Source organism: Poecilia mexicana, unplaced genomic scaffold, assembly GCF_051168715.1.
Source record: "Poecilia mexicana isolate PSO_F unplaced genomic scaffold, ASM5116871v1 scaffold_4, whole genome shotgun sequence".
NCBI classification, from domain to species: domain Eukaryota; kingdom Metazoa; phylum Chordata; class Actinopteri; order Cyprinodontiformes; family Poeciliidae; genus Poecilia; species Poecilia mexicana.
Window position 1 is genome coordinate 6,325,756 of NW_028263373.1, and position 16,113 is coordinate 6,341,868.

Consider the following 16,113-nt stretch of genomic DNA (forward strand, 5'->3'; position numbering starts at 1 on the left):
TCAGAATACACGCACATGACTGCGGTGCTGCTGCGCGCCGCGTGGTCGGTGACAGTTATCTGTGTCGTTTCAGAATGAGCCGAGCAGGGCACGGCTCCGACCACGGCGGCCCGACAAGACACCGGGCAGGAAGCGGAAAGATTCAGAATCACAGAGAGGCGGTGAGGAAATGACTGTTTGATGCTTTCTGAGCAAAAACACGATCAGAGAATGAGGGGAAGAACCCATCTTTTTTTTTTTTCGTGCTGGTAGGAAGGGGGGGGGGGGGGGATTTGTTGAGCACAAAACAAAACTGATTGCGTGCTTTGCCAAATTCAGATTTTCCAATTCACAGAAGGGACCCTTCATCATAATGAAAATACCACAAATGCAAGGTGGGTATAAAGATGTTTTACTTGTCATGAGTAGTCGGCAATGAGAAGTATTGCAACTAGTGACTCTGGCTTGTAAAAATAATGCTGAAAGAGAGCAGGTCCATGGTGTTTTCCAAAGCATTTTAATATGTAATGACTTGAACACTGTTTCTTGGTTAAACCTCTGCTTGTTGGTAACTTTCTTTCTCTTTTTACAAGAAACTGAATGATAAAAGTCGTAAGTCTGGTGCTTTGGTCTCACCTGGCCCTTTTTTAAAAAAAAAAAAAAGATAATTATGTTTACAGAGACTTCATAATTCATTTTATGTGTTGTTTCTGTTGTTTTCTTTATTTATCTTGGATATTTAAAATGTCTTCCAGTTCCAGTGTTTAAATGTTCATTAGAATTTAAAGTTTGTTTATCTCTAAGAACGCGTTCTTGCCGTTATTACTATTATATCACTTGGTCTCAAAACAACAATATTATCGTATATCACAATAAGTTCTGGGACAATTTATCGTGTAGCAAAATTTGTTATGGTGACGGGCCTAACCGCTTATAAAATTGTCAGTTGTCACTTTTCTACTTGAATTGTCACAAATTGAACAAACTTCAATACAGTTATATATTTTCTAGCTGCAGGAGAGACTTAAAAAGACAAGCTTAAGTTTTGATTATTAGGGAATAAAGTGGATGTTGTACTTATTGACCACGTCAAATATATATATAAAAATAAATAGGAAATAATAAAAGATTAAATGGATAGTGCTCAAAATAAACCAGTACAGTACGTGATCCAACAGCTTGTAGAGCCATTTTTAGCAGCAGCAAACTAAAGTAGTCATTTTCTGAACGACTTTCTCAGCTCTTCACATTGTTGTGATCTGTTCTGTTCCTCCAGATGCAATTTTGCAAACTAAACCTTGCTGCCTCTTTGAAGAATTGGGGCTTTCTCGTTCAACTCCTCAATTTTTCACATCCTAACTGTGGACAATAGAGTCTGAATTGTGGCTCTTGGATCTTTTTTTTTTTTTTTTTTTTTATAATTTCTTTGAGCTCTGCAGGGTCTGAAATCGGGATAAACTTGCTGGCACACCAACTCCTTAGCTGCTCCTTAGCTGGAAGATTAGCTGCTATGGTGAATGTTTTGTTGTTGGGAATACTTTTTTCTACTACGTACATCAGCTTGTTTGGAAGTAAACTCATAATCCATCCGAGAAATACTGTTTACTATTATCCCTCTTGACTCCTTTGGAAACCGTCAGGGTGGGCTTTTTGTTTTTATACATGACTGCATATTGAATTAAAGCTGCACTATGAAAACCCAAAGAAAGCTGTTCTAAGCTGACTTCACGAGAGAGGGTGCCAGGTCTAAAGTCACATGACTGGTTTTCAGCTGGCACAAACAAAAAAGAATCCAGCCAGTTCCTGTTTCCACAAAGAATGTCTTCGCTCTTGGCTCTTTTTTTTTTCTGGTTGGGTTATGTACACTGAAATGTTCTCTAAAAACTGTCAGGGCTCTCCTTTGCACCCATCAGCTGCTCTCCATCCCCTTGTTTAGACCAACCTCCTCTGGCCGGAGTCCTGGGGTTTGCCACATCTAGAGCATCGGTCTGACTAGTGTGTGAAGCTGTGGCCTGGATGCAGCACATCTCCAATCCCTCTCTGCTCTTTTTTTTCTTTTCCTCCTGACATTTTATTTAGCTCTACTCCACGCTCTGCCCAGAGTGTGGTTGTCGGTTCACCCAGAGGCTGGGAAATACCCACAACAAGCCGTCTCACCATGGCGATACGCGACAATAAACCGAACTTCCAAACGTCAATCCGGTGTGAGAACCGGGTCTGGCCTGTCACCACATTTTATCAAGTATGCATCGGCTGCACCAATTACTGCAAAACAAAACAAAACAAAAAAAAAAAGGCGTCCGTGTTGATCACCAGTTCCTGTCCCATTTTGATGCTCTCCGCAGACCAGACAAGTCACTGCTGGCGTTGCATAATCAGCTGAATCACAACAGTATCAAGTGGCACACACTCGCCTTTTTCACTTTGGAGTTTAATCAGCAGGCGACTGAATTTGACCCCCCCAAAACTCTCTGTTTCTGTAGTTTCGCCGATGTGCAACAAAGGCGATCCGGCTAAAATTTCACTGCGGATTGGCAAAATGACCGCTTCCTTGATTTTATGTCTTTTCCTCGTAGGCACGTAAAGCGAGGTTAAAACTTTCGCTATATAAACGTAGGAACTAAAGAGACGCTCTTGTTTTAGTGTCAGCAGTCCCCAGCAAAAAATGCTGAAACCTCTCTTGCCTCTAGATCGTAAATTGAATTTAAATCTGAACGTTCACTGGGCTAGTTAAAGTTCAGACTTTGATCTAACTGTAGCCCAGACTGTATATGTTTAAGGTTGTCCCAACCCTGGAAAAAGTTTTGCGGTTTTCAGGTGACAAGAGAAGAAATAAAAATCAACCTGCATAACTTTTTCAGCAAAGGACTGTAATTAAAACCATTAGAGGCCTGATTCAGCCCCGAAGCTCTGAGTCTCACCTGACACCCACAAGGTTAAAGGGACAGAACAGGAAATGAACATGCAGCTGCCCTAAAGAAAACAGGTGGAGAAACACCCATTTGTCTCCTCGGGGTTCAAAGGAAGCATAAAAACGAGGGAGGAGACGACGTGATGAAAGAATCAAAACAATATTTAGTTTGAATCCCCTAATCAGAGCCCAGCCTTCTTTCTTCTCATGACTGCCTTTAACAATGCAACGCTTTGTTCCTGTTATTGTCTGCCAATGAAGCCGCAAGCGCGTGAGAGAAAATAATGATTACTTACAGCCAAGTAGAGCATACTAAACAGGGAAAAGGAGGCATGTCCTGAGAAGAAGGATTTCCTGCAGAGGGAGAAAGAGATTATTTTTAGGCCCATAGGTTTTTTTTTTCTGTTTAGATGTTCGAGGAGTGCTTTCGTGTGAACGCACGGTTGCGTCTTTACGCACCTGGCTTCCTGCACTTCGCTCTCGTCCCCGGTGCAAGTGTAGTTGGTGATGTATCCGAGGGAACAGTTGATGGCGGAGAAGTCCGGTTTGCAGACGTCTAGGAAGTGGGGTCTCATCCGACCCACCGACACCTTGGCGATGTCCGTGAACGACTGGCTGACGGCACAGCCGAACAGAAACACGCCTATCTGCAAGACGACGCGCAGTGGGGGTCAGATATATGCGGAATGCAGAAGACAAAAATTAAACACAGTAGAAGCACTGATAGGAATAAGCCGGGGGACTCAATTCAAATTTTTTTTAGAGAGAAGCGTTTTTGTTGCCCATCAATTTACGGCCGAACCTGACGACAAGTGAATAACAAAGGTTCCGCTCTGAACTTTCGCATGTTAAAAAGAAAATATGCAATTAATTGTATTAAAATCTTTAACACGTTAAATTCTATGTAACTAAATAATTCAAATGAATGAGTTAAAGTCCTGGCCCTCCTAAGAAACCGATTTATAAGAGAGAGTTTATAAGTTCTTAAGCAGGTTTCTCATTTCCAGTATCTAGACTTTCTGTCAGCAGGGGATTAATATGCTCCGAGGAACTTTATCGCTTTATCGCTAAATGGTTCATTGACGTCTTCAGATAACCTATCTGTTTACATCAAATGTTTCTTAGAGTCTTTTGAAAATAACAAGGCTTTGATTTTAATCAAAGCAGCGATCACGCTGACAAACGTGGAAATGCATTGTTCTCGTAATTTCACTTCCTCCAGCACCGCCGCCGACGCTGCAGCTCGCTCTCCCTCAGTGGCACAATTACCATCCGACCTCTGATCTGCAGCTGAGAAGATGCTGTGTCTGTGGTGGGAGTTCAGCGTTTGAGCAAAACCCGAGCTGACCTGTTTGTAGAGCGCTGCCACGTAAGAATTCCCAACAAACGACTTGGTTCCCACGTGCAGCTGGTGAATCCTGAAGCATTCTCCGATCACGATCTAAAAGAAACAAATTGTTCATGAGGGTAAGACGAGTGCTTGTGGAGCCCACAGGTAGAGAATGGATTTACATGCAAGGCACTATGAGGCACTACGACATGTTAATGTTTTAGTACGAATCATGCAAAAAAAATAAATAAATAAAAAAAAATAAAAAATTCAAACTCATTTCCAGGATGGGGAGTGAGATTTAGTAGACGGTATGTAAAGAACAAACAGCAGAAGATGCAAACAGAAAAAAACACATATATTAAGCATGGCCTGCCTTTCCATTAGGCAGTTTGGGAAGATGGAGGGAGGGAGAATGAAAGGGCTTTGCATAATGATAAACACAATAACAAAAGCTCAGATGTGGGGGAGGGGTGGGGGGAATGATCAAAGTTCAACAAATCACTATGACTGGGGGGGTTATATGAATCAGGCTGACTAGACTTTGATATAAAAACGGGATTATGATATGTCATCTGCTACATAGTTCAAGTCCAGCTGGCCAAACCATGACTTCTGTGGTATTCCAGCCAGGTGGTTTTAAGTAGCGTCGAGCCTCATGGAAAGAACCTCAGCTGCTCTAAGGGGACTCAAGCCGAGCCAAAGCTCAAAGCACAGAGACATCAATCAAAACTTTACCAACCAGAGGACCCTGCGGACCGGCTACCCTTCCCTTCCAAACACCTTATGAAAATGTTTACCTGCCCACCTGTATCCCAGCAGACAGCTGCTGCTCTGGCTCTTTGACCCTCCCTTCACAGCCAGTCGCTCTATGAGCAGTTTATATCTTAATGCTTTCGTAAAATCGCCACCCGCTGAAAATGTCACAGAAGACTACGTGTTCGCAAATACCGTTTGTTTAAACCATCGTGTTTTTGAGATTAGAAGTGTTTAAAACAGGAGGCGTGGGCTTCGTCTTGGCAATGGGCCGTTAGATTCGCCTCTCTTTGGAGCAAATCTGGATTTATACAGCATGAAGATACTATAAGAGTTACTTACAGACCCTTGTAAATGCCCCTGAACTAAAGTGCCCATCTTCTCTTTACTGTGTTCTTCTGATCCACAAACTAAATGATGATTCTCGCAAGTTAGACATCCAAAAGGTGTCCATTGTCATCTGGCTATATGTCGTAGCCAGATAAGTCTGATTTCTCTCCCATGACTTTAGAGAGTTTATACAATTGAGTTCCTATGAAATTCTTTTTAAGATGACTATGAGACAAGCCAGTTAATGGAATATGAACCCTGCTGTTGAGTGTTATGTTTTTAAGTTTTCAGTGTCGATATCCCAGCCTTTCCTCAGCGCCATGTGGGCAGATAAATGACTCATAACCAGCAGAAACAAACAGGATGGTGGACTGAATCGCTCTGATCAGAGTGGAAGATTAGAAGCGCGCACACTAGTTTATTTGAATTCTCAGCATTTACAGTCAGTCCACTACTCCTGCTTTATCCCCTCGGTTTCTGGCCGCGTCGGAGCAGACGCATCCTACGCTTCGAGCCAAAGTGGAATCTGCTCTTCTTCTACACCAAGTGCATTTGTGTACATGCGTGCATCTATGTGTGTGCACAAGCTTGTTAGCAGGAACGGTGCTGGCATGGCAGTAGACGCCACTAATGGAAGACAGCTGTGTGAGACACGCCAGCTTTGCCCACATGTGAACATGCGAGGGGGGCTAACTAGCCCACTGTTACTCCTCCTCCTGCTTTCAATAAGCAGAAGAGCTGAGCTGGTACTGTGGTACAGTGTATATAAATGTGTGTGTGTGTGTGTGTGTGTGTGGGTGTGTGTGTGTGTGTGTGTGTGTGCCCACTAAGGAGATCGCAACGAGACGCCGGTGAGGCGACGGCTGAGCCTGGGAACCCCTAAGTCTGGGGACTGTAAACTTCACCTACACTAACCATGTGGCACCAATTGATTAAAGTATATTTCCATTACGCCTGGCCCCATCATAATTTGCTCACACGGCACTGGAGTTATCCCGTTTTACTCAAGTATGAACGCAGTAACACCAACAAGAGCTTCATGCTGTGAGACACTCCGGGCTATCATTAGCTGTGTTTCCATTAGAAATGCAGAAAAACTTTGTCAATATTCAGCTGAAATACCCCCTTCCACAATTTCGCAATTGCTGTATTTCCACAAAAAAAAAAAAGCAATTAAAATCACATGTGAATAAGTTTGTTTGTGATAAGTCATTGCAAAACATCCTCCAACTTCTTCTTGTCGTCTACTTCGTGGTTTGCGCCAGTAGCAACAGCCAGTTGTTGATCACGACTCGTGTGATGCGAAAAACAAAAGGGTTTCCACTGTGAAATAAACTCATTTCTACATGACCAAAAATCCATCTCATCCCAGTTCCAAAATATTTTATAAAAAAAAAAGACTTTTTTTTCTAAATTGGGGTGTTTCCCTTAAGTGAATTTCTTTTCAAAATGTCAAATGGTCAATGGAAACACAACTAATGAGGCTCCGACGTCATGGGAGAGAACAACGTCGCATTTAACCAAGGCACAGCGTGGAGCACCAGAGATCACCATGGGAACCAGCAGCATCTCTTTGGTCCATGTAATCTAAGTTATCCAAACGTCTAACTCTTTAAGCTCACTACCTCTGACCTACCTCTGACCTACTTAACCAGTCATAAAAATAAGGTAATATTGGGAAAAAAATGACTCAAAGCAGCAGTTGAAGAATAAAGGGTGAAAAAACAAACTAGAGATGGAGGTGGGATACATGTACGACCCATTTACAGTGTCCAGCAGAGGTTTTTCCACATTTACATTTTATTGGGATTTTATGTGACAGAGCAAAACACATAGTAGTGCATAAATCAGAAGTGAATTAAAATCAAAATAGAGATGCATACATTTTTATGGACAGGCGTGGGCTTTGACTATGAAATTCATATTTCATTTCATTCTGGCTGTTCATCTGGATGCTGAACTTCCACAGTCTCACTTTTTTTGTACGAGTGTTAAGGCCATAATAATAATAATATTTAAAAAAAATAGAATAAAATTAAATTATGAGAATAAAGTAATAAAATTACAAAAGTTTAAATAACACAAGAATAGAGTTGTGATAATATGAGACTAAAATCAACATTTTGAGAATAAAGTCAGTAATATGACTTTAATCCCAGTTTTTTTTTATTATTATTATTATTATTCTTTTTAGTTTTGCACCTCGTTTTCTTTCAATTTGTGGCTTTATTTCTCGGCTCTGAATTTTATTCTAGATTTTATTTGGAGTATCAGTGTAAAGAGGGTCTGAATAAAAAACACAGGTCCCAATTTTCTGACTTTCAAAACAAATTCTCCTCCACTATTATGAGCTATTTTGTGTTAGTCCACTACATATAATCCCAAATATGTTGAAGTTTGTAGACTTTAAAAAAAAAAAAAATAGGGGTATTCTGCAAGGCACTGTGTAGGGGTGTTTTTCTTTTTAATTTTCTATAACAAATAGCTAAGACGCTTGATGACATGTCCATGAGAGGAATCTAGGAGTCTGAGAAGAAGGAAGCAGCAATCAAAGGGAGATGTTATAGGGTCGACTTACAGAGACGGTGCCAATAAGAATGCCAACGCCACAAAGCACGGCATCACTAATGGTCTCTCCCTCTTTTCGGGGGAAGCGGATGGACTCGTCCGAACAGTAAAACCCGCGCTGGTATGGCTTTATGGTGCTAGTCTCAATGATCAGGAAAGGCAGGCTAGCTACAAAAAAGACACAAAGAAAGAGAGAGAGAGAGAAAGAGAGAGAGAGAGAGAGGGAGAGAGAGAAGGACAGGAAGAGAGGGAGAGAAGAAAGAAAGGCATAAACGCCCCAGGTCAGTGACACAGACATAAACAGGACAGAACAGGAGCAGCACAGGGAGCATGCTGGCACCAGGGGGATCATGGGGCGTCAGAAAAAGGGCGGGGCTTGAGGATGCCATGGGTTGACACCTCGGCTTAAAGAAGTGACCGTTTTTCAATGTGCGCAGATAAATCTGGAGTTTACGATGAGCATCTGATAAAACTTTAGCACCGTCACTCCTCCGCAGCTACATCATGAGCCTCGAGCCCTCCCTGTTTCTGTTTCGATTGCTCTCCACGGCCGATAGGTCTTTGTGGCTTCAGGAAGAAAAAAAAAAGCCCAAAGGTCAGTGCCGGGTCGGGGGCGGGGGGGACTTACGGACACCATGGGCAGTGTCAGACCAACAGAAACCAGCACTGAAGAGGGCACGGTGCTCCTCTTGTAGGGGTATTTCAGGCTGGAGTCACTGCAGTAGAACCCCCTCTGGTATGGACGAACAGATGAACGATGCAGAACCAGGCTTGGCAGCATAGCTACACACACACACACACACACACACACGCACACACACACACACACACACATATGGATAGAGGTATGAACTCACACATACACACACGCTTTTGTGCAAGTCTGGCTCTGGACACACCTAACAGGGAATTTATTCAGTGTCAGATCCACTTACCTGTAAGCTGTTGGGAAAAGAATACCGTTAAAACAAACATTAACACATATAAACCTTCACACGCGTGTTTGAGCTTCGCTTTAAAAAGCTGTTGACTCAGCAGACTTTCTGCAGCTGCAATTGTTGACAAGCCATTTAAGTGCTGAAGTTGATCCTCTAGGATCACTCCCCTCTGACTGAACAAACAGACCCACGCGCCCACCTATTAGGACGACAGAAGCTCGTCAACACGCGAGTCGAGCCACGACTTAATGGTTTAATTTGACGGAGATGATCTGAAGCCAGCGCTGCAGTTCGCTAGGCCTTTTAGAGCGAAATCCAGGTATCTCTGGTGAGGATGTGCAAAACGCTTTCAGGCGTCTTTTGTCTGTTTCAAAAACGTTGCAAATTATCTAGGATCTTCTCGTTATTAATCCACAACTTTCTGTTTCCCTTGTGTCTAAATGAGACGAGACAGTGTCGTTTCTCCTGGCCGCAGCCCACAAGGCCTGGATGAGAACCCACATTTATCTGGCCGTCACTTACAGTGGTTAGATAAGACTCAGACTGAGCTTTTTTGACAACAAACACTCCAGGTGGGTTTGATGTGAAACAAAGGATGGCTATTTGGACAAGCACCTCGTGTCCACTGTGGACACTGTGTTTTGTTCTATCCCAAAGGCCCTGGGGACCCTGTAGGGGCACAGAGTGTCACGATTAGTTTGAATTTCCAGGAAATTTTAAATACAAAGCTGCTGGCCTTTGGCGGAACAATAAAAACAGATAATCGCTGGGTTTTTCAACTTGAAAACAATCCAAACATGTGGCGCAATCGACAGAAATGGTTCACCAGACTCAAAAGTCAACTTTCTCTTACTCCGGTTAAATAAATTTTATATTTTTTACAAAAAGATCCGAGGAGAAAATATATGATTCTGGTTAAGCTACAGAGTCTAAAGAAATGAGACATTATTCTCTTAAACTTTGCGCAGTGCTACAGAAGAAGCAGTCCCATTGGCTGAAAGGGCTTGTAAAAAAAAAGTACCAATAATGGTGCCACTTCTGATTTAAAACAGCTTTTTCTTTTATTATCCAGTGAAATAATGTACAATAATTAAAGGCTGCGGTTTAAAAAAAAAAACCCAAGGGGAAATACAGACTTGAGAGGAATTTATTTTCAAGCTTTATAAGTGTTTACTAAGAATGCTAACAAATCTGTCCACTTTTTTCCCCCCCAACCAATAGCTCAGAGACTAATTTGGAGAGTTATTGTGTCTTATTTTCTTCTAAAACCTCTTTCAAACTAAATTTCAAGACATGACATGCACCAACACCAACATGCACACAAACGGACACACTAATTAGTAGAAAGAAGAAAAAAAAACATGTCTCCAATAAAAGCGAAACGCGTACGGTCGAACAAACTCTGGCCTGGGCCTCAGAAGATTTCCATGAGGGATTTAAAAAGTGTGAAACCCAAGAAAAACAAAAGCAAGCCCACCCGAGTCTGGAACATTTTTCGCATGAGAACATGTTTTGGCGTGGATGCGCGTGACCGTAAGTTACTCATAAAAACAGAGCAAGCAGAAGACACGAAGGCATCCCGACGAGCCACACGCAGACACACCAGTATATACATTCGATGTCTGCCCAGAGAGAGTGTCTGCCCACAGCTGTGTGGTTAGTTCAAATCACACACAGGGGCTTTCTAAACATTAGAATTAAAGTCAGAGATCTGATCATGAAAGCACCTAATTCGGCCAAGAACCGCATGTGTCGTCTACGCCAGCGATCGGACTGGAAGATTATGTTGCAGGTTTGTTCTGTGAAAACACAACACGGACCAGAAACCACTCAGATGAACATTTCTTTAGCGCGCCGGTGAGACGTGTGCTCTCAGCTCCCAGACTCTCATCCTGGAGAGAAGGGGAGATGTTGTCTCAGGTGCGTACCACATCAGTGAGTGGACGCTGAGGCTCTGTCAATAGTATTGTGGCTAAAGCCCAAAGGAAAATAAAGTGAAACCTGATGTTACGGGCAAATCTAATTCGGTGAGAATGAGTTCTCGGGTGTGGATGTGGAACGGGAGATGGAACAGACCACTGACCACAAAGGGGGAAAACACAGAGACACACAACCGTGCTCCCAACACACACTTCTAGGGAGATTTTGCCTTACATAATACTGGGTGCCCAGAAGGAACCAACTCATGCACGGGCTTCAACATACAAACTCTTTGCTACGAGGCAAAGTAGCATATGTTGATGTCAAGGAGATCTTAAGTGGTAGTTTTTGGGTAACTAAAGATAAACTACTTGGTATATTTCCTAAAGCAAATGAATCTTTCCCTTCATCTCCGAATCTAAATGTTTCCAAAGACAAGAACAAAATATTTCTATAATAAGAAAGAAAAAAATTCAGCCTTTCGGGAATACCAAGCTGCTTTAAGCTAGACATTCATCCTCTTCTCTCTCATGGCTTTGTCAAAAAAAAAAAAAAGGAGCAGAAATACCTGGACGTCTAAGTGTAAGTTAAAACATCTCTGTCTCTCTAATGTTTCTCTCCGCAGTGGTTACCAAAGGGCAAATGGACGGGATGGTCACTCAGCCAGACACCTGCATAAACAGTATGCAGCAGAGGGTTTCAGTAGGCTTGCTGGTGGGCCCACACAGGGCTGGGCCAGGCTTTGGTGGTGTCTGAGAACCAAGCTGTCCACACACCATGCAGGGTTAGCATTAGGTGAGCACAGAATCACAGGCAGACCAAAGCAGGACAGGACGGTGAGCAGAACTTAAGACCGGCCGATTCCACAGCAAATATGGGTTGTATCTTCATGTGTGTGTCTTGTGGCTCAGTTACACATAGCCACAAATAATACCGTAGACAAAGCATCTATTATGCACATGCTGAGTTTACATGCAGGTTTTTTGATTAAAAGAAGTTTAGAAATGGGACTGCGCTTTCTCTCATGGAAATCTCAAAAGGATTTTCTTCCTCTGGACCCTCGCCATCTTTTCTGTCCCTCGGCTACTTCTGGAGGGGGGATTCAAATGCAAATAAGCAGAAGCAAAGAAAAGGTCAGAAACACTCAGACGTGAGCACATACACAGCAACCAAGTAAAGGCTTCGCCGATTGGAGAGCACCATGGGAAACTCTGACGGGCTGAGCAACTGAAAGAGTAAAGTGAGATCGAGCGGCCGACCATCGGGACACTCTCAATTGATGATTAGTGAAAGGCTCTCTGTGTGCACGCCACCCAGCCCTGAGATGCCAAGCTGTTTCATTCCCCCCACCCTGAGAATAAAACAGCCTGTTATGTGGGCATTCTCCTCATTCCTCAGTCCGTCCATGAAGCTCTTCCTGCTGAACGTTGTTGACTCTGCCGCATCCAACAGGGGAACACGCGGGTTTCTGACGCTCTCATGTTTCCATTTAGTTTAGGTCCAGATTGGTTGGCCCGAAACTATGAAGCGAATGGTTAACGTGACCAAACTGGGCTTAAACTGTAGTGAAACAACCACAGTCTCAAAATCGTAAAAGCAGTTTACGCAAATGTTTATTTTTATGCACCTTTAAGCTGTTGTGAAATGTGAATATCGTGGTTATTTCCAAAGAAGATTTATTATTTACATGCAAATTGGAGGTAGGAGGCGGCGCACCACTGATTGTCTTCCTGCTAGAAACATGTACTGAGAAGAAAATAATATTAATAATAATAATAATAATAATAATATTTTCTATCAGAATAACTGCCTAATAGAAAAGTGAAGCAGTGTAAAAATAAAAACAGTTTTGACCAAAAATCCTTCAAATGTTCTCTTCCGTTTTCCACAGGAAGAACCTCCTACATTCATCTTCTGCGTAAATAATTATACAATTCTCTTCAAATAACCATCCGATTGGAAATGTGATGATAATTTAAAGGTAGGATAGTTTGGCGATTGGTCTTGATTCCACTCAAATCGTCTGTTAGCTTTCTCCTTCCCAGGGAACCAACTAATCTGAATTTATACTACAAGACACCAAAAGTGTTTCCTCCAACAAGTAAGACAGCTTAATATGTTTAAACAGAGCCTCACAGATCCTGAATCATCTGTTCGCGTTTGTAGTGGTGTGATGAAATATGACTTCTTTTTCGGCAGGAGAATAAAGGACAAGTGACCTTCTGAGGGCCCTGTTGACCCAAACAGAGGAAGAGTGAGAGATGGGGGCGTGTTGGAGGGGGAGAGAAAGAAGTGGGCAGGCCTGTTGGCAAAGGCTTGTGGTCCATCACTGAATTAAAGAGGCATTCACTTTACTAACCCCGTCATATAGTCAGGGACATTTAGGAATGATTCACATTTCTGGAATCCTCAAAGAAAGGGGAAAGTCCAGTTTTGGTTCCACTGCGCCCAAAGAGGAAACCGTTTTCTCAACCCATTTACTTGCGTTGTTCTGTTTCACTTTGTCGGGAGATCTTGTACATGCCGTGCTTGTTGGGGGAAATGAGCCTTACGAGTTATCAAGCCACTGAGGTGCTTTCAAACGCCAAAAACAGACGCCTGAGAATAATCAGAGCCTGCAAAAATCTGCAGAGGTCCTAGAGGTAGAAAGGGGGTTAGGCCAGAAAGTGACTGTCCAAAGTGTGTGGCTTGTCGGGTTTGGGAAAAGTTCTATTTGTCTTATCAGATTCCGACATGCATTTCTCTCTTTCATCCCATGAGGAGAACCACTGCAGACCGCTAAACACTACATACCGCAGGTCAGAGGGAGGCTTTTCTCTTTGGCTGCTTGAATTAGTGTTTTTATTGCCGAGGTCACGGCAGGGCCTTCATGCGTGAGCAAAGGTGGGCGTGTGTGTGTGTGTGTGTGAGTGAGTGTGAAACCGCCGCATTTATTTTCCATCTGCAAATCCACTCACATGTTCATACCGGGCTGCCTGTAGTGTTGTGTGTGCATGTGTATGCACGTTGTGGGCTTGTGTATGCTACCAGCAGTGCTTGTGTGTGTGTGTGTGTGTGTGTGTGTGTGTGTGTGTGTGTGTGTGTGTGTGTGTGTGTGTGTGTGTGTGTGTGTGCGTGTGCGTGTGTGTGTGTGTGTGTGGGTGTGTGCATGCATTTATTTATGCGACAGGATTATCCAGCAGGGCCTACTTTTTGATTGGCTTTGGGGTTAAATTTAGTACAGTAGGTTAGAGGTTCTATTGCTGGAACCAGCAGAGAGTAAGAGCATGTGCCTAACTCAATGAGACCTTTGGCTTTTGATTTAAAAACATCTTCATTACGTTTTTCTGCCCTTTTTGTGTGTGAAGAAAGATCAGGAGGTCTCTATTATTTAGAGATTTATTATATAAGAGGAAACAATAGCCATTCTAACGCCAACTAACCCTCTGCGTCCCTTTCAAAGGTTAATTCCTCCTGACACGGAACTAATGTCCCAGTAGAAACAACACCTGACTGTCCACACTGCTGACCTCTCTCGACTCGCGCGTCACTCTCTATTGACATTTTAATGTGCTTCCATGGCTTCTGGGGGCTGAACTGGAATGATATTGTGATTATGGCGCCCGAGCCCTATAGTCACCAGTGAGTGAGAGGTGAATGGGAGGCGGAGCAGGCCGGAGGAAGAGGTATTGTGGACCAGGCTAATGGAGGATTTCCTCCTCCTGTCTCTCCAGCACACCCATCTGACCTTTCCTGTCAAGGACTGGGGGGAATGTGGAGGAAGGTTACGGAGGGCGGAGGCCACAGTGGACTTGACTTCATAGACTTACTCAATAAATCAGTGAAACTTTCTCCTTTTATTTCTTTCATTGCTTGTCTAGCTGACTGAAACGAAGCTGGGCTGTCAGTGGTCGAGCTTTGAGCACCTCAAATTGTTCTAGTGACGAATGGCGACCTCTTTAGAGCTGCTAGTGCTTAGATATAGACATGTTCCTGACATGAATGAGCTGGTTTTATGATAATCTAATGCCATCCAAATCAGACTCTTAAAAGCAATTACTGTCCTTAGCGGCTAACGGTTAGCAACAGATGTTTCCCCTTTATTCTTGATATTATTTTGTGTGCTTTGTTTCATACGACCGCAGGTCATTTAGCCCATTTGCCAAATCATAACCCAATTTTATACCATCATGTTGCCCAATGTCCTGGAAAGAGCGAGGGTGAAACGACTAAATCTAAAACAGAATAAAATTGCGACAGTCCCCGCATGTCACGGTCGCTGCTGTTATTTTTCCAGCACCACTCCACCACTTCGGTGCCCTTATGACCCTTGTGACCTGCCCACTGTGTTGCTCAAATCTGATTAAGTTTAATAACCTCAACTAAAGGAGGAAGATCTCCTTTCTCCCCTCTAATTGACCTGAAAGCAGGGCAATTAAACAATGTCATTTTGCACCTTTCGCCATTTTCCAAGTTTACATTTTTCGTTGTTTCATACCCAAATTTATACATTGTACTTCAAATATGAGCTTTTTATATCATCTACCACCACAGTTCATAAAAAAACAATGAAATTAAATTTACATGCCATCTGCAAAATGGTTAGCTTACGGGAACCAAATTGAAGTAGGAAGTGATGAAATCATGATGTGAAGTGAAGCAGGGTGGAGCTACCATGTTCAATATGCTGTTGCTTTGACTGTACGCGTACTACCCCAAACGCTACCAAATATGACTTGAAAGTCAATGATTTTCTGACTAAATGTTGTCAGTAAGCACAATAAGAAATTTTTATTAGCTAAACAAGAAAAATTCAAGTGGTACTTCCTTTCTTATTTCAAAATAAGAGTCCCAAACATCAATAAAAGAGGATACTTACACTGATGCTCACTTTGAATAGGCAAGTCAAGACCTTAATACAGATACATTCCCTTGTTTATCTTTGTTCCAAGTCTCTTGCAGAAAACTACTGTCATATTTTTTAACACTCAGTCGTGGATTGACTTGTGTTCTCTGTAATCTAATCTGCACTGGGTATTAAAGTGTACTGTGTTGCTAAGCAGCAGAATGGGTGGAGATTATTCTGTAGCTATATGATATGTGTGTGACAGAGACACGAGAGGGGAAAAAAACTGTAAGGTTCTCTTGGGCTTGAATGCCTCTACAAGTTGCAAATCAGGGTACAGCTGTAACGTGGATGCCAACTCAAGCGTGTTTGTGTTGGTGTGATAAGTACTGTGTGCAAACAGCGGGAGTGAGAGTTTCTGATAAGAATTAGATAACTAGCGGTGAGCTGCCAAGTGCATTTGCTGGTGGATGTTGCTAAAGTGAAAGCAGGTGAGGAGGAAGGGAGCCTGGCAGCATCAGTACCTGGGCGTCAAGGTGCCTAATGCTGACATAGC

At 42.8% G+C, this 16,113-nt stretch overlaps 1 protein-coding gene across 2 annotated transcripts in view; it reads right to left on the reverse strand.

Annotated features, from left to right (window-relative positions):
• Positions 1–16,113, reverse strand: part of plpp3 (phospholipid phosphatase 3) — a 39,196-nt gene that overhangs the window by 11,259 nt on the left and 11,824 nt on the right. The window contains exons 2-5 of one of the 2 annotated variants that reach the window (XM_015000894.2): positions 7,885–8,042; positions 4,239–4,331; positions 3,350–3,537; positions 3,187–3,244 (exon numbers count right to left, since the gene is read on the reverse strand). In XM_015000894.2, the coding sequence (XP_014856380.1) occupies positions 3,187–3,244; positions 3,350–3,537; positions 4,239–4,331; positions 7,885–8,042 (497 nt within the window). Of the gene's footprint in view, positions 1–3,186; positions 3,245–3,349; positions 3,538–4,238; positions 4,332–7,884; positions 8,043–8,502; positions 8,658–16,113 lie in introns of both variants that reach the window. The other variant, XM_015000895.2, reaches the window with a different exon arrangement.